General features: G+C 32.6%; 1 protein-coding gene across 3 annotated transcripts in view; it reads right to left on the bottom strand.

The window, feature by feature from the left end:
* The window catches only part of LOC119081719 (roundabout homolog 2), a 92,098-nt gene that overhangs the window by 23,778 nt on the left and 43,652 nt on the right, over positions 1-24,668 (bottom strand). For all 3 annotated transcript variants that reach the window (XM_037190858.1, XM_037190859.1, XM_037190860.1), the window contains exons 5-12: positions 10,001-10,119; positions 9,631-9,820; positions 7,060-7,143; positions 6,921-6,975; positions 6,095-6,225; positions 2,285-2,562; positions 2,021-2,222; positions 1,868-1,950 (exon numbers count right to left, since the gene is read on the bottom strand). In XM_037190858.1, coding sequence (XP_037046753.1) covers positions 1,868-1,950; positions 2,021-2,222; positions 2,285-2,562; positions 6,095-6,225; positions 6,921-6,975; positions 7,060-7,143; positions 9,631-9,820; positions 10,001-10,119 — 1,142 coding nt within the window. The remainder of the gene's footprint in view (positions 1-1,867; positions 1,951-2,020; positions 2,223-2,284; positions 2,563-6,094; positions 6,226-6,920; positions 6,976-7,059; positions 7,144-9,630; positions 9,821-10,000; positions 10,120-24,668) is intronic.

The following is a 24,668-nucleotide window of genomic DNA, read 5'->3' as shown; positions in this document are numbered from 1 at the left end:
TGGCAGTGTCTTTCGGAACCTAGAAGCGTAAGTGACATGACACCTATACTATGTGTGAACAGATCATTTTTTCAGATAAATTTTTTGTACTTTTTCCTTGTGATAGCTGATCGGTTCTTGTGATCGGTTGAGTGTTAGTAGATTATTCACCTCGGTCCACATGTTTATTTAGACACTTTGGGAGTTATTGCATGAGCCGAAGGCGAATGGTATAAGCCCAAGTGTCTAAATAAACATTTGGACAGAGGTGAATACGCTATTTTACCTACCGACGGCGAAATAATAGCACCTTTTCACTGCTATTATTTCACCTAGGTAGATAAAAATTAAAAACTCTTCCCTACTCTAAGAGTTACAATTCTGAAAATGCTAAAGGAAGACAAAGAGCTCGGTAGAGACTATGCAACTATTACGGTCCATATCTACTCTACTAATTTCATTTCACTCGGTACTGTATACGGTGACTAAAAATTTGAAGCCAATAAAACAAAAATCGGTTGGGGTGCTCATTGACAAAATAATAAAATTGGACTTTGATGCCTCACCCGACTTACAGCTATAACCTTTCGACCCGACGATAATTTTATTAGAAACGTCTGTCATTTCTCTTCAAAACAGGTCTACAAAGTACCATTAGAACAAAATCGACCGGGTCATTTAATTCCGGAGTAAAATTTTCTGAAAAAGTCATACATTCTGCCATATAAGAGAACCCAACCTAGAGGTCATCATTCATTGTTGACTTCGTTGTCAATAACAGATGATAAATTCATCGGCATGGGATATTTCGTCGTCTTTTCGAGAATAGTCTTGTACACATTTTTGCGATCTCATGATAAAAAAAAAAAATATATTTCTGTCTTCTAGTGATCAATACCATAAACCATATCGTCTCCCAAGTCTAACCCTGAACTACACACACAACAAAAATATAATTTACAAAAGTAACATTAAATTCGGAGACGGTCTCCAGAGAAAACACCATTACAGCATAACTAATAACATAAATAATCAGATTATTTCCATTTTCAATTTTCCATTTACGATTTCTGCAAGTTTCATCTTCGTTTTTCATAATACATGAAAATATAACCTTAGTCAAATAATAATGTCTTCTTGAAAAACCACTTTCGACAATATTTTCACACAATCTTTTTGCGCTGAAAAAAAAACCCTTGGCAACTGGCAACAATTTAAAGCTTTTTCGTACACTTCTTCCTACATAAGTAGTAACATTTATAACACTCGATTGCCATGATTCAACTAAATTTGTGCTTGAAAATGCAACATTAATCAGATATGTGTAAATTCATGATATTTTTACACAAAAACGAATTTTAAATTCATAAAACGCGATTCTATCCCAACTCTCTGAAGTCGTACAATAAATTATCACATTTTTCGTGTGTGTTTGCTTTTTATTTTAATTTTTTTCGCTTTTGGTTAAATGCACAAAATAGTCCCGAGTTGGAGCTCCCAACTAGATGGTTTATGTTCAGACGTATACAAAAATAGAAGTCAATATATGCAATACAACGAATGGTTCCCGGGAGAGGTTTCGAGTTAACTACCCAAAGTTCCTGTACAGAATTCGGCTGAACAGTTCTCTTCAGTTGAGCCGACGTTATATGTATGTTCACGTTTAACCTCTATAATGTATTTTGTACTTTATTACAATGTTGTTATACATTTCGGAATACGTAAATGGAATACATTATGATTATGCATCAGACGTAGCTATGGGTGAATTTGGAGGTGTTTATATTATCATGATATATACGAACATAGATAGAACAAACAGTACTGTTGCCCTAAAATGTGCATGCATACATCCTAACTATTTTGATATGTTTTCCCATGTACTTACAGTTAACGATGCAGACCATGAAGTTTCGCCACTCTCCGAGCTGGCTGTACAGGTGTAGTGGCCAGAATCACTGATTTGCAAATCTAAACGAATTGAATTATTGCATAATTTGTTGCCTGCATAATAATTGCGAGTTAATTGACAATGACTTACTATCAATTTTTAATGAACCGCTATGTACGTGAGCCAAACGTTCGCTGGTTTGTAGCAACATTCCGTCTTTGTACCAGCGTACGCGTGGAGTGGGTGTGCCCGTAGCTTTACACGGTAGAATTGAAACACTGCCAACGGGAAGCGTTTGGTTGGACGGTCCAAGTTCGATAATTGGTGGAGGCATGTCGTCTATTGACGTTACCTTTATGGGGGAAATCAGTTTTGATATTTTTAATCAAAAGTAGTCGATCTATCGACATTTACCTGCAGAAACGCTCTTATTGTTGCTGATCCAGCCACACTTAACGCTGAACACACAAAATAGCCAGCGTCTTCCTTTTGTACGCCGCGAATTTGTAATGTTCCCAAACTGGTCACGTGAATATGACCATACGAATTATTCGGAAACATTAACATCTGCGACCCTTCTTTGCTCCAAAATACAGACGGTGGTGGGCCACCCTGAGCTACACAATCGAATGTTGCTACACCATTCAAACCAATCTTCCGATCTTGTGGTTTCACTGTGAAGCTAGGTTGAGCTATGAAAAAATAATGTTTGAATGAAACATGTAGGTTCGGCCACGAAAACTTAAGTCAATTCGAACTTTGAACAGAATATTCAATAATTTAACCAAATTTGTGGTTGTAGTTGAAGGCGTACGCGTACTAAATTCTTCGACATTTTTCCATATCCCATATCAACAGACTCTGATGTGAAATACTCTAATCGAAATTATAATTTTATTTATCACAACATCGAGCACAACATACTACCGGTCCTGATTTAATATAATGCCATTTTTCACTGACGATCGTTAAAATTTGTGGTTTGTGACAATGTTGGTGTTCAAAATGAAAATTATTCCTCCCACATATATGTCAAGGCTAACTCCATCAATGTCATCCCGAAAAATATAACATTGAAATTCACCCTAATTGGTTGGACATGAAAAATTATCATTTTTTAATTGAGCGGGAATAAATTCATAATCCCTTGATAAATCGTTCGTTTTCAGTGGGATAAGCTGAAAAGACCCCCTTCATTTTGATGAAATGCAGTAAAAAAACGTGTCACAATCAAAGTCCTGTTGAAAATTATCTCCTGAATAGTCGTTCTATGTGTACACAACCTGACAAGTTTTTAGGAAGTCATAATTGAAGACAACTTAATCACATTGTACACTAGCTAAAATAATTATTGTCGGACCAATAACAGGGAGGCAAATGGTACAAAATTGTATTGCTCCCATTTTCAACCCTAACCGTATTGCAGAACATTGCACAAATTCTTCGGCAAACATAAATATCTTCTTAATATTTCCGTATTGGGCACTGGTAATTGTTCCCAAACAAAGAAACAAAATCCGAATTCAATATTTTATTTCCATGTATATTACGTAAAACAATTATTTTAATCTTCCGTAATCCCAATCTCATGATAATAAATAACCTACATACTATTTAGAGAAACGCGACGCGACAATAAAACAAAATATAAAAATAAATGTAATAATTTATTGGTTCGGATTATATATCGGATTAAATGATCGTTAAGTTTAATAACTCGAACTTTATGACATAGTTGTAAAGCATAACAAAAACAACATTATGTAACAATAAAAATCGAAAATTTTCCTTTTCTTTTTTTTTCTTCTAGCCAAAAATGTTTGGTGTGCATTTGAGGATTTAGTCTGTAATACAGCAAATTACATAGAATAAGAAAATTCGCTCCCAAATCAGTTATAAGCAAACTTTGTTATGGATCATAATAAAATGTGGCATAACCTTTTTGTGGAGTATAATGTCAATAATAAGAGTTCGTATTATACCGACTGGAGTACTTTGGTCGTTATCAACTTTTCCAATTTTTCCCATACTTATGTGAAGAGAATATTTACCGTAAATGTACTCACATGTACGACCTATACGCGACTCAATGGTAATAGCATAAACCTGAAACCTAATAACCACTATCATTATTTAGTCACGAGTCGGCAATTAACCACTTAAAAAAGTACCCTTTTCGCTTCTTAGTCTCTTTCATGTATGTAACATGCTCAAGTTACACAAACATTGATGTTTAATCGATACCGGAAAAAAAAATTATTACAAAATCACATTATAGCACTAACACACCACTTATGTAGAGCTGTGTGGAGAAAATAATTTATTTGCTGTGGAAATTCAATACTGAAATGTAGTCAGGCATTTATTGTAAAAAATCGTTTCTATTTCCACAACGATTTCACCTGGTATTGTGGGTGATAAGTCGTAACGGGTCGATGCATCTATTAGACGTACATTGGGAATTCAATCAGTTTTTAAAACGACACAAGTTTTTATTTGTGAAAGAGGTCGAGTGGTGACTAACAATGAATGTTGATAAGAAGGAGCAACTTCTTCGGATGAGTATTACTGGTAATGGGGAGATACATTAAACGTTCTGTGCAAAGTATCTGCTAGGTGTTCGAGACAAAGTCTATCACTTCAATATTTCTATCATACACTTAGAGCTATACATTTTTACACACGTATAAAATTCTACTTATATCTAAACTGTTCTTCTTGGTGATTTCTTTCATTCGCCAATTGAAATAGCATACGAAATGAGGGAAATCAGGGGAATGGAGAAAAATACCAGTAATAGCTTAGATATGAAAGTGGGATTCTTTACGTGGGCAAAGCAGTATTATGGAGGATTATCATTTAATATTGTCGTCGTTGTCGATAGGAGATGGCCCGTTTCTACATGGTTCGCATGTCCTAAAAGGTACACAATTTGTCGCTAGCTTGAAAACTTTAATAAGTTGACAGAACTTCGTCATGATGTGGGCACTACCCTTCATTGAAAAGCCACAGACAAAATCATTGTAGCTTGCGCCTTCGTACTACCACTATTATTTAAGTGGCACCACACTTCAAACCACATGAGAGGAGATTATTATCAGTCCGGTACGTGAATTGATAGTTGATATTTACTACTTGAATTCTTTCAAGAATGTCCTCAAAAAGTTATTAAAGGTAATCTTATTAAGGCTTGTAATGTAATCGCATTATCTGTTGCTGTAGGAACAGTAAATATTTCCTGACTAAATACTTGACATGAATATTTACGATACACATTATTGAAAATGTAATGCTACATTGTTGGCATGTCATCTTAACAGATTAAATTAAAATTCTTCGGAAGGAATCGTTTTTGTTTCATTTATTTTGGATTGACCGTTTCTTTTATTTCATTTTCAAAATGCTTCGAATGTATAGCACCTCTACGTTCCGACCGTTCCAATCGACATTTTTTTTTTGATCACATGCCATCGTTAACATTGGATGGGTTTCAAACTCCTTTTACAATGTGAAATGAATTAAGATTGAAGCGTCATGATTGTGGATAGATTGTGTAAGCGAAATTTTTAATTTAATTTTTTTTTGGGTTGGGAATGCCATTGAGGTTTTTGGCATTCGGTGAACAGTGTCAATTCTTTTGTGTATAAAGTTTTTAGTAACATTAAGGCAGATGTTTACAACGGCATGAGCAAAAATGAATTCAAATTTTTAGCACAAAAGGTGGAACTACACGAAGAATTTGAAATATCATTGCGCTATTTGATGCTTTGTTGAACACTAATGAAAGTGTTAAATGATTACACTAGACAATTTCCCACATCGCCCCGTCTAAGTGTTTTATAATACCAAATTTTCTGTAGATTACCGAAGAAACTCTTAATTGAATTTTGAACAAACTTCAGAACGACGTTCAAAGCCGCACAAACAAGTAAGAATATCCCATTTGCGGAAATTTTCGAACAAAAACATCCACAGACATGGCAACAAAAACAGTTTTGTATAATTTTCTGTTATTTTGGTAAACGAAAGAGCAAACATAAAGAATGCGAATGAAAGCCAAAGAAATCGAGAAGTCGTTTTTCAGAATATCCAATACTTATACGAACAGCACCAGCGAGTGCAATAATGGAATGTTTGATTTTCGCTTCGAATTGTTTGAGTTCTCTAAGTTTTATTTTGTTTGTTTTATTTTATAGTTTGTATAACAAGAGAACTTAAACTTACTATTCACAACAAGTTGAGCCTTAGTACTTATCTGACCAACGCTATTATGTGCTTCACAAATGTAAATCCCCTCGTCGGCTGGCTGCACGTTTTTTATTAGCAAACTTTTATCTGCTTCCATTATGTCAGCCCTGAAAAATAAGGTTAATAGATTTCTCTCTTCCTTTTTTTATGTGGCTTTTGTGCGAATTTTTATGGTAGAATTATCGTGAACACAATGGAAATTAAAGGTACAATGAATTATAGTCTACACGGGGAAAAAATGCGGTCATAAATGAAAAACCACATGAAAATCTATCAGCGTAAGTTTATACACGAAAGTTTTAGACACAGATATCATGAACAGTGTTCTTTCCATTATTTATGGTCACAGAGTACATCAAACTCTTTTCCATTTCCGAATGTCTTATGCTGAAAACACACAAAATCAAAATTTTCTTTGTTAAAGTTACATTTCAAAGCACAAAGAAAAAATTGCTCGAAATACGTTCGATGCTTCGTGCGTTTTCAGCGTTAAGCCCTGAAGCACACGAATTTAGAGTTGCTGAGATCGACAATTATGCTGCGTTTTCCATTGTTATTTGATATTCACCACAGGATAAACAATGGAAAAAGGATAAACAATGGAAAACGCAGCATATTTATCGATCTTCGCAACTCAAAATTGCTCGTGTGTTTTCGGTTTAAACTATGTTTTTACCGTGTAGCTATCCAAAAAAAAAAAAAAAATTATTCACAATTCGTATATTGAACGTATACAACAAAAAGAATCATAATGGTGGATGGTTAACACTGTACTATGCATCAAACATGAAAAAGAAATTACCTCCCAACTGGCATATTTCCATCGTCCTTTCTCCATAAAATTTGTGGAACGGGGTCTTAAGTAGAGAATAAAAGTTTGAAATAATTTATCCCAAAAAAATGCAAGAAATTAGCAATATCGTCGAGAATATAAAACTTACCACCGCCAACCGAACAATGAAATTGAACAGTTTTTCCTGCCAACACCGTTATGTCAGCCGGTTCCTTATTAAAAAACGGTTTAACTGAAAAGAATGAAAAAGACGAAAATTTAGAGAGAAAAATCATTTCTTCTCATTCACGTTCGAATATGTAGTATTCTATGGATGGGTATTTTTAGTCGTCTCGTTTGACTATGACAAACGATAGTGAAAAAATAAGGTAATAAAAAGCATTTATGTTATGTTCTTCCACTGAAAATATGTGACACGTGTTAGAATAAAATATGTTCAACATTCACTATATAGTTTTTTTGTGGAGTTGTTGTGTATTTGATACACATCCGATTTAATGGCATAGTGAATTATTGCATCATATGCTAGGTGTCAGCAGCACATTATTCATTTTCTGATCGCAAAAGAGATTTTTTTGTTTGGTTTTTTTTTTGTTTTCCATTTTATCTGAAAATTATTTATGGCAACAGATTAGTTGTATGGAGGGAAAAAGTTAGAGGTTATTTGTAGCAATTCATTGTGTCAGATTATCTAATTAACCTTTCGGGTATGGATGGTGTGTTTCAAATCTAATATATAAACAAAAACCGAAAATCAGCCAAAGAGGAAAATTAATCGCTGGAAAGACTTTCGGATACGTTAATCAATAGTTTTTCTTCTGCTCGTTCACAATGGACGTTTTCATAAAATGTTATGAGATACGCTCTTTATGCACGTTCACTCGATCAATCTTCCAAGAAATTAATAAAATGGATCGTGATTTAGTCTGTCTATTATGTAAGCCGTCTCAAGCGTCCAGCAGCAACATAAATCGTACGAACGTTAATCCTGGTATATCCCTATAAAGCTGTAAGCGTTGGGGTCGACGGTACAATTAAATCAGATTACAAATAAAAATGGTATTCGCACATAGCGAGAACACAGCTTATTTCGACTGACCTTGTTGGGGCTTTCCACCAGCTATTCATTTTATAAAAGCTCGAATTGTATTGTCTCCAAATGTTTTGTGGTTATTATTTTGAGAGGAGAACTTTGCCAAAATAAATAATTTTCTCATGTCATGTCCAGTAATCTATTCGCAAATAAATTTGGTTGACCAGGGAGTTTTTGGATTACAGGACATAGACTTAATAACGCGAGTAAATGTAAGCGAACGAAGTGCAGTAAAAACGTTTATCTACCTAGGTGAAATAATAGCAGTGAAAAAGTGCTATTATTTCGCCGTCGTCGGTAGATAAAATAGCGTATTCACCTCTGTCCAAATGTTTATTTAGACACTTGGGGTTATACCATTCGCCTTCGGCTCATGCAATAACTCCTCAAGTGACTAAATAAACATGTGGACAGAGGTGAATAATCTACTATTATCACATACGCGCGATGTTCGGATGTCAAACACTCCAGTTCTATGTTGGCGTCTCGTTTTTTCTTATGTGATAAAATAGAGTACACACTTAAAACTATCAGTCTCGGCAAGCCTCGATTTCTTCGTGACAACGCAGGCAAGAAAATAGTCATTTTCTCCCTTCCGCTGAAACTTCGGAAGCCTTTGTTGTGAGAAACGTTGCTTTTACCTCGAGGAAAAACTAGGAAAAGACCTTCAAAATGCAATTTTACCTTTTCTTCTCTCGTTGAACAAATAACTATTTACAAGAGGAGAGTTGTTTTCGAGCAGCGACCGGTACAATTAGTTAAACTTACTTGAAATGGTTTTACACCTTTACGAAAACTACGTTCAAATTGTAACTTTAATTATAAGCCATTGGAAGAAGACTATAAGCCATTGGATAATTGCACACCGACTCTTTAAAGTAAAGGGGAGAAATGTAATTTGAAACAGTAAAATTGATGTGATTTATGAGTCCGAAACTCCTGTACAACACTAATAACATCCTCAAAATTCAAATCTAACGTGAAAGAGTGCTCGTGCCAACACCTATAATATTGATCTACAGATGTTATAAATTGGTAATACTGAAAACAATACCCACTCCATCACCATACGTTCTTTCCTTTCTTCCCTTCCTTTCGTATCATTTTTGATGACGATTCAATGTAATATATATACCTTGAACAGACTGCCATACCCTTTTTATACCTTTATTCGTTTACTATCTGGACATAAATCTTTTAAGTCCATTTATTTGGTCTTGTGTATATGAAACCTCAGATAAAAGAAAAGATGCATGAATTATTGGATAAATATAAAGAATAAAGTGTAGGTAGCTCGAAATTCGTTTCGGTGAAACTGTTTGCATAAATATATATTTTGGTGAATAAAATGAAATCAAGAAAACGAAAACGAAAAGTGAATATAAATGACGGTAGGTACGTATATTTTTGAGGTGTTTTTGAATCGATGTTTGAAAACGTAGACCTGTCCAAACGAGTGATTTATTTCTTCTCAATGGATCTTCGGAATATTTACTATAAATTTTTGGTTAAAGAATTTTATGTGTTGCAAAAAATGATTAAAAATATTTAAATTTTAAATTTTTTTTTGTTATTCATAAAATCCTTCAATATCTTTAGTTGATTAATGACATTATATGTACATACCTTGAACGGTTAATTTTGCCGACGAACTTTCTCTCGTTCCAACCACATTTTGCACCACACATTGATATCGCCCTTCATCCAGCGGGCGAACATCGTTCAATAATAAATTTCCACCGTCAACTATTCTCATTCGTGACGAAGGATTATGAATATGTGCCCTCTGCTCTTCAATGTTGAGAATTATACCATCCTGTTTGATGATGGAAAAAAGAAGAAAAACACATTCAAAATTCATATTACAATTTTAAATCCGCAAACGGAAAGAAATCCGTATAAAAACGTAATTAAATTTTTCTATGTTTGAATAGCCAAACGAAAAAGTTTTCTTTTTGAATAGTAAAAAAAGAATGGAATAATCAAAAGTTAATACCTTTTTCCAACTTATGGTGGGTTCTGGCTGTCCCTTCGGTGGTCCACATTCTAATAATGCTGTTTCTCCAGCAGCCACCCTTGTGTCTTTTGGCTCCGACCTAAAGTCGTCACGAAGCACTGAAACAAATAGAAAACCAACTTTGTACGATTTCATTTAATGAAATTAACATAATTTTAATTATGTGAAATTTTAAATGTGATTTTGCAACTCTACAACAAACCCCATCAAGGATGGTGTTGGGCATTGTATTTAATATTTTTAATTTTAGATTGATCATATAATACACTTACTACAGCTAAATTCAATCGACTCATAAAAAACGACCTCCAACAACTTTAGCATCTTGACGACATAGGGTGCTTTAAAGACTTTCATATTTTTCACTCTAAAATTTTTATTTGCCTTTGGGGAGGCAAGTGCAAACTCGTGTAGTTAACACGTGTCTTGATGGCAAACATTAACTAAAAGGAGGGTTTTTGGTCCATTAATCTAATATTCAAATTTTTTCCTGACAATGCGTAACAAGTTCTTAATTCGATCAAGAGAAAACAAGCGAGACTCAACTAATTTTCAATATCAATTTCCGTTTCAATCTAAAATTTTTGGGGGTTTACTTCTCTCTCTCTCACTTTGTACATACTCGTCTATTTTGGCTGATACAAACCCTTTGCTGTGTAGCTTTTTGTGTACCATATATTCGGTAACTAAGTACACACATAAACCAATATACCGTGTTTGTTGATGGAAATTTGACTCAATTTACATGTTTACTTTCTGCAAACTTAAATGATGTTATTTACAGTCTAAACTTTATTAATTACTTTTCCATTATATCACCGAACACCGTACACATTGTAGCTTGTACTTATACTAAGCATTATTAACAAAAAAAAATTGTATTTACATTAAAGTGAGTTTTTGCAATATTCATTTTCATGATCATACTTTCATTCAATGTCTTCAATGCACATATTATGCGCTGTTTTGTTATACTTAAAGAAATTAAAGATATTTTTTAGCTGTAGAACAGTTAGCGTTTTGTATACAATGTTTTGCGCTCATTTCACTGAGTTTAGTTCTTGTAACAAAAACCCAACGTAACGAGATGCTGCAAAAAGGAAGAATAACACAGCCGAAAGAAGAAAATATTGAAATGGAGTAAAATAGACGGATGGATTAAAATTCATTATTATGTACGGTGCAACCGAGTCGTGATTAAACTATTTCTTTAGGCAAGCTTCGCTTGTAATTAAAAACTATTAAATGTTAAAAGCAATTTATATGCTAACAGCGAAATGCACATTTGCATATTCTTTTCAGGAGAGACAAAAGAAAACAAACATTCCGCTACAGTCTAGAGATAGCGAGGTATACTATACTTGAGTGTAGATTATTTTTGTTTTCATTTTCTCAATTCTTAACAAACATTATTCATCTATGTTGCAGCATTACACCCTGGAATATAAATACTTTTTGTTACTAACAACTGAAAATGATTTTCACCTCCGAAAAATCAATTAAATTTTTATTTAACAACAATCTGCTGAGCACTATTAGAATAATGTAGAATAGGTGATTTTCTGTGATTTTCTTACGTAACATATGCTACGCTATACATACGAATTGATTAAACAGAATTCATTCTCAAGTCCCTTGGGCTTTAATATTTCGAGTTTCAGAATTACAGTTTGGTCGTACAATGTTCATGTTGGTCATATTGATTTCTATTTTATTATTTTCTTCTAGCCAAAGCATCCGGATGGCCAGTTAAAGTAAATACATTTTATTAAAACATTTCTCGTAAAATAAATGTTAATGTAAAATCGTTGAACCGTTGAACCGTTTATCATACTTTTTTCATTATTTTTGTAAAAATGAATTCTCCGCCCTCATTCGATTGAAGTAGCTCTTTCAGTAACTTTATTGCCTTTTATACTCTATTCGTTTACTATTTTCCTTTTATATTTCAGAGCATATTCCAATTTTTCCTTATTATTTTCTATAAAAACTTAAATAAACTTCAACCTTAGATTGGCGGCTTAAATATCAAACTATTACAAAACCAACAATGGCAGGAAGATTTTTCCTATTTATTGAGACAGGTAATAAATGCTTCAAGTATTCATCGAGGAATTATGATTATGAAGAAAATGTTGTTCTTTTTAATAGAAAACTTCTTTTCCGCATGAATTTTCAAACTTTTGATACATAACTTTCCAGTAGAAAATACCTTAACCATAAACTCAACATGTAATAACTACTAAAGCATTTTCCAATAAACTTTCATTATTAATTTTCCTCCCTCTCAAGTCTGCCCTATGTCTTCTTCATTTTTATCTTAAAATACAATTTTGAGACTGTTTTACATAGTGATGCTATACATGATACGCAGTAATCTCTTGAGGTAACGTATATTATACTAACTATAGTTATCCATATTATATTTGCAGTGGTGGGTCTGGTACATGTCGAAAGTGTAAGCGAATAGGTATCGAAAAATATTACTTAATAATAATGCATGTTCTAGCATAGGTACAGTAATCTCTAATAAATAAGTAGTTTCCAGTATAATTATTTCTGAAAATAAATCTGTTATCGACAACAACAACGATAATAAATGAAGATAATTAATTATATGTTAAAACAAATGAAGTAAAAGCATTTGTATTAAACGTTAGGCGATACTTCAAACGAAAGAAGTAATATATTTTATCTGTCTAGAACGATAATCTCGAGCTTATCTCTCTAGGGAGTTTTTACTTATCTCGATATATCTGCTCTCGACAGATAAAATATGGTATGCACCTATTGCCAGACTGTTATTTTGGCGTGTAGGCATTATTGCCCACGCCTTTGGCTCTGGCAATAATGTCCTACACGTCAAAATAACAATCTTGGCAACAGGTACATAATATATATTGCATTGATATCCCGATACACTAATACACAGTAGGTTAACTGTGACCAAATATTCTTGCGAGTTTTTCATTTGTGTCCTCCTTCACCGACACCTTATTCATCGTCGACTGTTTATATAAAATGTTTATAAACTTCCATTTTCATAAACAAAATTATTAAACTTTCTTGTGAATGTCTGGATAGCCATATTCTGGTATAGTGATCAATTCAGACGACTGAGGCGCATAATACAAAATCTTAAAGACCAAGTAATTTTCAATTTTAAACGAAATGATTGTTTGAAAATTGAAAAAAAGGAGTAAGAAAATCAAACGGAAAAGTCCAATATACACACGTGAGCAAAGCTCGTGTGCAACATTTCGTAAACGAAGTATGTCTGTGATATACTTTTTATTTTAACAACGATGCCGGGGATTTAATTCGTATTTACCCAACAATTACAAAAAATAGAGGTAAAAAATTCGATAATAATGTTAGCGTTAACAGCAGATCCGAACAGTCTAGGGCAAACCATTCTAACCAAGCCAGGGTTTTTTTTTAAATAATTTGTGTACTACAACAATGCTGGTTACCAGATATTTTTTATTTAGTGCAAAGTTGATCCGTTCGTTCAATTTTACAAGAGCCGGAAATAAAATTCAAGACTTTTTCATGTACCGATTATTTGCCAGGGAATTCATAAGTCAAATAATCAATTTCATTTTGCTGCAATTTTATGTTGTGTTGAATTTTCCATATTTGCATCTTGATTAGAATCCAATTTTTTGGTTGTTTAAACAAACCGTTTTCGAAGATTTTAAAAATTGTTTTTGCCAGCTTCGGAAAATTCAGTATTCACATCAGAACTTAACAATAAAAGAGAATGCAGATGTTTATATATGCAAATTTTCAGGTATAGCGTCGATAGATCTGGGATTCGAGAAATTCGTTGGGTCGCTTGTTATTCGAACCAACAAAATAGCAAAAATACTTCTAAAAGTATACCAACTAGCATACCCTAGCATTTTTCAACAATTTCGAATCAACTGAATAACCTTCATACCATTCTGCATTCACTAAGTTTCCAAATATTGCCATTGCACATACAATGCACCAAACAAACGTAAATTGAGATAAAACTCTCAACTTGTGTATACGGTACGGTGTGTGTGTTTTTTTTTATAATATGACGTCAGGTAGGTTTGGTATATCATTTTGGTGTGTGGTAAAAACGGTTTTATTCAGACTGAATACGAAAATACTATCATGACGAGAATAATTTCATTTATTATGCAAAACAGGTATACCGGCTTCAGGTTGATTTACGATTTAAATGCATTTCTCATGTTTAATAATTATGGGCGCCACGATATGTATAACCGGTGTTGTATTTGATGTGGAGTAGATACATACTTAACTTCGATTCTGTAACTGTATGTTATGCATTATTTAAGAGAAGATAAACGGAATGCTAATAAAATCGCGACCTTAAAACACATGTTTGTGTTGTCATAAATAACACCATTGGTAAAATAACTAATTGATTAATTTGTACTAATTTGTTGATTGTTTTGATCGAAAGAAATGAATTCGTTGAGAAAATTTTCACTTTTCATTACGCACGAAGCGTAATGAACGATTGTTTGGATGTTCCGGTTATAGGATTTTATTTGATCGGCTATTAGCTAAGAAATTGCAGAATGATTTTAAGCTAAGTGTAGAAGTTAATGTTGTTTAGTAAAAAAAACACTTTTGAATGACTACATATTAGTTCACGAACGGCAAGAACGCGCAGTGGATATAATTCAGAATTGGAATCACACCGATGGTGTTTTTAAGATCAGAAAATTATAGTCACACGAAAAAGCGATGCAAGAATGGTCTATTTTGCTACATGATTTATTGTGCAACTCTCTTATTTTCACTGGCTGTTTAGAATCCGCTATTTTACTCAAATTTAATTTAATTTTCTGAAGAAACAAATAAGGCTATGAGTTTTAGGTTCAGCGAGCGATGTTTTACTCCCAATAAATAAGAGTCTACTAAAAAGCACCGAAAAGATAGCACTTTTCTTGCTTACCTCTTGAATAAATAAAACTCATGTGAATTACGGCCCTTGCTTCACTCTGGCTGGAAAACTCACACTCGTTCAAATATTCTGTTTCAAAAGCCTCACACACTGAAGATAATTGCGACCGCAGACAAAATAGAAATCATCCACGTGTGATAGGGCCTTTCAAATTCGCAGCGACCTAGTTGAATGACTTTGCTTCATAAAAGATGTTTGTTGGTAGTCATGTATATCATGATTAGTATCGGTGTTTAGACCTCAGGCTAAACAGCAACTATATTTTTGTGATCAAACAAGTCACCAGTAGGGTCCAAACAGTCTTCGAAGCTTCCCGTAGGTCAAAAAAGAAAAAAGAAAAATCGATCTAATTAAAAATTTTCCCATCGAAATATTTTCTTGTTATGTTATTCTCACTCGTGGTAATCTACAAAAATCACTAAAAGCATTTCATGACCACTAGAGGTCGAATAAAAAAAAAATTTTTAACTCACAGTGATCATGTTCCGGACTGACCAATTTTTTTTTAATTAAAATATTTTGGCGATAACTATTTTTTATGAGGAAAATTTTGTTAAGTCAAAAATAAGGAAGATCTATCAAAGATTAGGAAAAATAAGTAAATAGAGAGTAGTGGGAGGAAATGCCTCCCGGAGGCATGTAAAAGTTTAATTTAAATTTCCACCAGCCCGATATCAAGGAATAGCAGATCTGACAATTGAAAGACTCGTGGAATCCTATAAAATTGTGAAAAAGAGTTCGAGGAATTTTATTAAAAATTTTCAGTTGTTGCAACAACTGTATTATTAAAATATTTGTGCAACAATGTCTGCGAAATGAATCGCATATAGCAACATTTTTCCTGTTTTCATAGCAACGATACAATTCTCCATTCTCCCCTTACAAAGTAAATGCGAAACATTTTTCCTCATAAGCAAATATTCGGATTTCATGGAATCATATCTGCGTCTTTTCATTTATTTAGTAACATAATTCATAAATTAAACGAAAATAGTCGAAAACATTTACAACTAGATATTCAGTTATAACAGAAAACGGCGAGTCCAAAGAAAAAAAATGGAACAGCCAGCGATTCGTTTGAACTAAAAGGAAAAAGAAATCCATAATTAATTTTTTCGCAAAAACTTTACATTTATTGCAAATATAAAGAGAAATGATATTACATTTTATTGCGCTTAAGTATAGCGTTCTCTTGTCGTTTCATTTTCATGAAAAGCTTTTCATTTCAAATTAATCCGTCAGATTTTCTGCTTAAGTTATTCTTCTAGGTGAAGATTTTCGGTCGTATAATTTTCCAAAAGTAGAAAATGTAATGGTTTTTTATGTTACGGCTTTCACAAAGTGGTGCAGAATGGAACGAGGTGACAGTTGTCACAGTGTATCATTCAAAAGTTTTAAGGAATTTGGAGTTATGAAATGCTCTATTTACTAGCTACTTATAATATTAAATTATTACACACTTCAAGAGTGAATGATGGCCTTTCTGTTTCGTAATATGCTTGAAATATTCAGATATGCTAATTATTTTATCCATTTTATTTTTTAACATACTTAAGTCTTTATTATTAGAGGTTATTCTTCCGGAAATAATTCAGATCAATACTGATGAATTGCTATTCACTTCAAGATAAAGCTCATTGCTAACGGAACTAAAGCTTCTTAACAGACGTGTAACAAAAGCGAATGAATAATTAGAGTTTCATGAGCCCTATTCGAACATAAAAATATCCATAACTGCCAAACGCAAAAAACCGAGGTAGTTGCTCCAATAATCCATTTCTTTTAAATACACGCTTTGATGTTCGAAGCAAAAGTTTTAAATAAAACGTTTCACACATCGTTAATATCTCGAGTACGAGTCTAAAACTTTCATCTATATTAAAAGTAGTTTAAGAAAAAAGAGTTTGAAAAGAAAGCACGAACACTGAAACATAAAAAACCACCTTTAACGACGACAAATTGCTTTTTAAAATGCACTTCTTGACAATGTTTATGATAATGATTTTTACTTCCACTTACAAAAATTACTATTTAAAGACGACGGCATAATGGTATTTTGAGAACATTTTATGCACCTATACGAACCATTTTATATACCTGTATATTTCTCTTCCTACCCCATAAAAGAACTTCAAAAAGTGATTTCACTTCTGGTACCTCCATATGGTGCAAAATGTACCATTTTCTTTATTCTATATAGATTGCCAATGTACACAGATATAGATGGAAGCAATTTATATATACAATAATGTGTATGTGGATATATCATTGTGACAATGCTCCACATATAACTACAAGAATAGTATACCGAATGAATAAACCTGATCACACAACGAGAAAATTAAAATGAAAAATTTGATATCGCTACAGCATGGGCGATGATTTTCGAAGCAGGTTTTTCCTACAATACAAAATTTGAAATTTATATGATTTTGTTTTATTCCAAGTTGTTTACAAAATATTGAATATGCATAAGCAAATTATTATCAACGTGTCTCGAAACATACATGAGAGTCTTGAACGACACATGTCTGGTAATCGCTACATATGAACGGACATTATATGCAAAATATTTATCGATGATGTTGCATACACGGATCTGTGCGCTAGCTCTGGTTCAATTTGAAAAATGGTTGGATTGTGAATGGAGACCGCGCGCGGGCTGCAATTTGCAATTCCATTATGCATGTCTACTATTTATTATGAATAATTATTTTTTTAAATATATAATTTTGCTTTTTTAAACCCGCGCTGCATCGCACTCAATCGTACCCATCTATATAATAAAATATAATATGCTCTTAAAAATCCCACACAGACACACAATTCACCGCAAAAAAGGAAGGTAATCAATATACAACATTCAGATATATTTTAAAAACCATTTCGCAAATTCTACTGCATTCAGTAGAGAAAATGAGTAATTTTTATTATTTTTATTTAACATTATTGATGCTTCACCATTTGACTTGCACGCATATTTTATTGCTGTCAATGAGGAAAGGAAAAAAATGGAAATAAATTAGTAGCAAATGTGAAAGAGCTGGTTTTATAGCGCCCATGCTGTATGATTTGTCATTTTTTATATACTTTAATAATATCTTTTTTGGTAACATTATAATATATATACATCTCCACAGTGATTCCGTTCATTCTTCCGAGAACATTGTCGCTGAAATAATATATTCTGCGCCATATGGGGCTACGAGAGAAGCACTTTTACAAGTACCGTTGGTTGGTATTGAAAAATGGAAATTTAGGGTTGGAATAAAGTTTAAGTATGGATAGAGAAAAAAAGAAACGGAAAACTTAAATGCACTCGATAGATAGAACAAAAATCTGATTTTAAAATAATTTAAAGATTATCACTTCAACTACGGATGATGAAAATGGGTTAAAAGAAAAAAAAAATGGATCTGTTATTCATTTGAATTCATGTGTTCGTGCATGGCTGGGTACTTGAAATAGTATAACAATTTGAAGGAAAAAAATGCATTTCGCTTTTGTATGGTGAAGATTACCATCAAATTGTACTCTAGGGTCCTTATAATTTAAAATTTATCACCACGACGGCCATTAATGGTATATTGAATATAGTTCGACATTTAAATCACCAGTTTCGTATACTAAATTATTTTTCTTCTGAAGCCCACTCATAACGAATATCGCCCTCTTTTTAACTGTATTAAATCGAATATCTGATGATTCAACGATTTAAAAAAAAACAACGAAATGTGACTTGAATTTAAGAGATAAAAAGTGACAAGTACAGAAAATTTTTCGAGAATAAACTTCCGGTCAAGTATTGGTATTGGTAAAATGCCAGAGGCAATTACTCTTGATTTGAAGTTTGTGTTATGAAAAATTGCAATCAACAGAAAATCAAAAGGGATATAAAACTCTCGACCCCAATAATAATACAAGTCAAAGTTATACGTTGCAAATCATATGAAACATATGAAACCGATGCGTTTTAAGGGTAGATCAGACAAAACAGATTTCAATGCTTAGCACCCGCTTTTCAATATGTGCTATCAAGTGACAATATTACATTGTTTGCGTAGAAGATAATGTCAAAATTCAATACAAACGTCAATATCAACAACTACAACAACAACAACCTACCGAACCCCAGAGTTTACAACATACTGCCTTTTTTACATTCGAATTTTATATGAGTATATCAATCTTGTTATCGGTGTGCTTTCAACGACATTTTGTATATGAAAAAGACCTTTATATTCAAATTTTCTGGTAAGATATACGATCTTAAATAAATTTCTATCAATTCGCAAACGAAATCAGCAGGGCTTTTACCATACCTTCGCAAAGTATATCCTTCTTCGGTGTTGATATAATATAAGAAAGCTTTCACACTGTACGTATCCAGCGGAATTGTAGATTTTAACCGCGATGAACAATGTTATAAACCTGCATTTTTTTCATCGTTTTCATCGTTTCAGCCTGTTTCACTGACGGCAAGCACAAGTTTTAATTACTAACCAACTACTTATTTTGGTAGAAGTATTTTCGAAACGAAATCGTTCTAGTACTTCATTCGATTTAACATGTGTTTGTTTGGCCCTATAAGAACGCATTAGATAGAGCACTTCCCTTATTTTTGTCGCCGCTATCGCTAAAAGATGCCTTATAATTGTACTCAAGCCTTCTCATGAAGTCGTCGCGAAATATAACGTTTCTCTAGAAATCCCACTAAGGCATAGCGATGTTACCGTACGCCTCTTCCTCAAAGTTGACAAAGCCAGCGTAACTTTCTATTTCCACTATATGCGCATTTTACATACATACTACCATATAAACACCTCAAACTCCCATCATGCCATACCATATTCAAATAGAAATATTTTTTTTCGCTGATATGACAAGATTCAATATTTTATCGGCTTCATATCCGAATCATCGACTGTCATTAATCTTCATAAACTTCTATCATGAATGTAAACAGGCGAACAGTATTGTAGATTCATCGGTTGAATCGAATGAAATAATCTTTCAATCAATTTAATCGATTCTGTAAATAAAAATAAAACAACACTGTACAAACAATATTCAGCTCTTATTTTAATGCCACCGAGAATGTGTGTACTTAACTCTGGTATACCGTACGTACACATCACATATCTTACAACAAGAAATATTATCCAAAATTCAACACGAAATGGTTCTGTATTATACAGGAATCCCTATCGCTGAACGTATTTTTCTTCGAGCAAATTATACGTGACTCTTTAAGTTCATGCAGTGCATGTTTCTGATGAATACAAGAATGTTGCACAGTATAAATCGAAAAAGTGTTGAAATATTGAGACGTTGAGAGTTGGTTTGGAATATTTAGTTTTTGTGCGATTTTAAAATGCGCAATTATAGGTAGAGTAGAAGTTTGTGACTTCAGGCCATTTGAAGAAACGTAAAAAGAAATTCGTCAAGATGTAGGAAGCAATTAGAGGCATTGGTCTGTAATTTATTCCATTTGCAAAAGAATTAGATTCAAAAAATTGCTCACCTTATTGAATGCAGTTCTGCATTTAGTTTTCTACTGCGCTCTTTCTACAAACAGAAAGCGTTGCAAGAAGCAGACCACTATTTCTCTTGTAATTACTAACAGCATTTTCGAAAGTGTTCAACAACAACTTCATTAAAATGTCTTGTTTATGAACGGTTGCACCAGATCAACTAAAATGCTATCTAAATCGTTTGTAAATTTCGATTCAATTTGTGAATTGAACTGAAATTAAAACGTTAATCTAACGACCGACCTCTATCCGACCTGGAAGTTTGCAATTAAAGGCACCCATTCGGTGTTATACATATTCAAGCTCATTGAACGCTTGATTGGATGACACATGAGATTGTATTTGCCATATACCTACTGTCGCAATGCAAACAGAAGTATCATCTGAATGTATAATTCTAATTATAAAGAATTGTTGATGAATGACTGGAACATTGTAGTCTACATCAAAATAAACAATTTCGAAGACGATTGTGTTTGATCGAATCAGTTTAATACTGAACTTTTCTTTAAAATTATATTTACATACGATATAGTTACCCAACAAACAAAATGTTGATATCAATAATGGTAGCCTGTGTACTCTTACTTCAGATATAAACGATAAACATTTTTAGGATTTTAGACGATAGCTGATATAGATCAATCAACATATCATATTCTGGAAAATAAAAATAAAGTGAAAAAAGTGATTTGTCTTTGTCAGTGACTCGGTGTTTGTTATTATAAGTATTATCAAATGAAAGCCAATTAGACAACTTATTTGATTTGAATCAATATGTAAGTCTGTTGTTATACATATGATGGTATTTTACGGGCCATATGAAAGTAGATTGTATATTTTGTGCCGAAACAAATACTTTAATGTTTGTGATATCTGATATGAGGCATTTTTTTCCAATATAGGTAGCATGAAGTGATGTACATATTCATTCATGTAAGAGAACATAATAATAGACTATAGTCAATGTACATTACAATCATGGGTGTTGATTTGTTGAAGAGATATTGTAATTGGTTACTATCGTATCGTTTCGATATTATACTCATTTCGTTTTCATTGCATATATACATTTATGTCGGATGTGTGATATAGCATGTATGAATGTAATTTTATCCATCGTATAATGTAAAGCTGATTGAAATGAGATTTCTTTTTTAAATCACAAAAAGAAAAAATCTCCAAGAAGCTATCCTACGTGTTTAATATTGAATTCCTTTAGCTGTCTGTTAACATAAATTCGTAAATTCGTTTCATTTCTAAACATTATATCGTTACAAGTCTTTTCCTTCACGGTTCATCCAAACGCCTTCGGTAAGCATAATACATATCGCTTGCGTGATCAAAACAATTTTAAGTCAAATTCACAGCCTTTCCATTTTCTACGTACATACATAATTTATGTGCATCAGAAAAATGTTTTATTAATCAAATTTAGATATACTTTTAGTCGTACATATCTTATGCATTCATGTTCTTGGTGAATGTATCACTTTTAGTGCAAATAAAGCTCACCTCTTGGTATTTGCATTACTTTATTGAATGCATGACGTATCACGGAATAATTTAAGGAAAAATCCTTAGAAAATCGGATTTATGCTTTTTCGAAACATCATGTACACACGAATCCGCTAGAATTTTTCCTCAAAGTGAAACGTCAAGCAGACGATGCACTACCAGGTAGATTTATTTATTAATGCAAAAAAGGCAAATGAATCGAATTAAATAACGAAACATGGAGTGACACAAATGCCACGATTGTCAATAAAATTCTACAACAATTTGAGTAATGAACTAATCAATCATGTTGATGATTAATTAATATATTCAAATGGGAATGAAGAGTTACTTATGACACATGAAATAATTAGTTTTGTCATTGTTATACATTGTCATTACAACCAAAATTTCGATAATTGTAATATTCCAATTTGGTAGTCTATGATTTACCAGCCGTATGTTTTATCCAACTAATAAATTGATATCGTTCGGTTATTCTAACACGAAGATGTAGATAAAAAATATAATTAATTAATTTTCTCGTTATATTTCAGGGAATCTAAGTCTACATTTCTGAGCACGGACGCAAGCGTTTTCTACTAAATTTATTTCGGTAAATAATAACATTTAAAGTACCACAGCAAGACTCAAAATTAGCTCTGATTGATTTTGAATAATTCATTGAAGTTGCATCAACTATTCAAAATCAATCAGTGCCAATTTTGAGCCTGGCAGTGGTACTTCTATTTTTTATAATTCATTTTTTTCTCCTTTAAATCGTTAATAACGTTCTTTCAAATTTTCAACAATAAACACTTTGAAACACTCACTTCTATATATAATAAATAAATCATATCGAATGCAACACAATGGCATTTCCCTCCCATTATAACTAATTTGCAATGATTTCTCAATCCCTACAGCTTGTGCCGACAATTTAATATAGCAACCGTGTATAATGAATAGATATGCCAGCCTTTTCCATCCGTTCTAAATGTTTTAATAATATTGCCTAATAGACGTGTTCGCCTCGTAATCCATTACGAAAAAAATGCTCTTGTTGTGCACCCCTTCATTATTTTATGTACTTTCGTGCAGCATTATATTTACACACATATGCCACTATATTTTTGTGTGCTGTATGTTGCATACGAGACGAACAATATATTTCTTTTTCTCTTTTTTAATATTTTTCAACAGTCAACATCTCATAATATAGCTCTTAGATTCAATGTCTTAGTTGGAAAATTGAAACTACTATGAGGGTAACATTATCAATTTTGTGGTAGACTCGTGCGATCATTTCGGGTATACTTTTGGTTTGAATAGTATCCATTGAATAATTGGAACAGTATTATTACGATAACTGAACAAAAATGGTATGGCGGTTCAATTTTTTATAGTTTACGAAACAATTTTCGTAATTTAAAACTTTTTTATCATTTTAATTGAAAATATTTTCGCATTTAAATAATTAATTAGTTCTCTGATTGGTTTCCCGAACATTATTTGAAGCTGCTATTCTGGATTTGTTTAATTGAATTTTAGATATTTGTCACAAAACTTTTTGTCGCTTTTCGTCGCATAGTTACTGTTTTTACGTCAATTTCAATAAAAAATAAAATTAGTTGCAAAAGCAATTAAAAAATTAGTATTTCCAGTTATTAGGCTTTTATAAACGACAACGCGACGGTACATAATTAGCTAATTTTTTACTTCTTCTGATCTCTATCGTTTCATAGAAAATCTTTTACTTCATTAGTTTTAACATTTGTTTTGCTGTAAATAGACGGCTAGCCATTTCTATCTTAAAGCATGCGCTATAATCGAATACATCATGTCCCCAGGTACGTACGAATATATTGATGCATGTACTGAATAGAGTCATATTCATATTACACCACAGAAAACACATCCCCAACCTTCAAATTTACATCAGTATATTTTTAGAGATGTAATAATCTGGAACCGACCGCTTCTCCAGGGTATTATAAAAGTTTCTATAATGATGGTAGAGGCGTATTAAAAGTTATTAGGCCATGCTGTGAGGTTTCGCATAAAAGGGAGATAGAATTCATAGAAAAATGTGCGAAACATTGTGTGTCGTAGAAATGTTATTAGCAAAGGTAATGGTTTTTTACTGTAATGACCGAATTATGGATTTCGATTTTTTAATGATGTGTCTTGGCAGTATTTCAAGCTGCAATAAGGAAACGATTTTTTTTTCAGTAATAAAAGTATATTCACAGGACTTTCGAATTTGTTTGAATAAACTTTCTTTTTCTCGCAACATTGTTTCATGGCAAGTTTTTTGTTTCTTAATGCCTTAATCCATCTAAATTTTGGTTACGTCGGAGACAGTTTCTTCTAAAGTACTAAATTGTATAGAATTTCGTAGAATACAAAGATAATACAACTTTTCTTTCACAGACAAGTCAAAAACAAATTAACAAAAAAAAAAACTCAATTTTCGAATAAAAAGTTTTATTTCTTATTCCTTGGTTTAAAGTTTTATTCCAGGCTAGGGAGATAAACGGAGAGACAATAAAAAAAATAACATTAGAAAGCTTTTCATGGTTTTTTCGTTGTTTCTTCACTTAGAAATATAATTGGTTGGGCTATGTTGAATTTTATGAAAAATTCT

The sequence above is a fragment of the Bradysia coprophila genome, unplaced genomic scaffold (genome assembly GCF_014529535.1).
Source record: "Bradysia coprophila strain Holo2 unplaced genomic scaffold, BU_Bcop_v1 contig_358, whole genome shotgun sequence".
Classification (NCBI taxonomy): domain Eukaryota; kingdom Metazoa; phylum Arthropoda; class Insecta; order Diptera; family Sciaridae; genus Bradysia; species Bradysia coprophila.
Note: the sequence above shows the minus strand (reverse complement) of the source record. Positions and strands in the feature narration are given on the sequence as shown.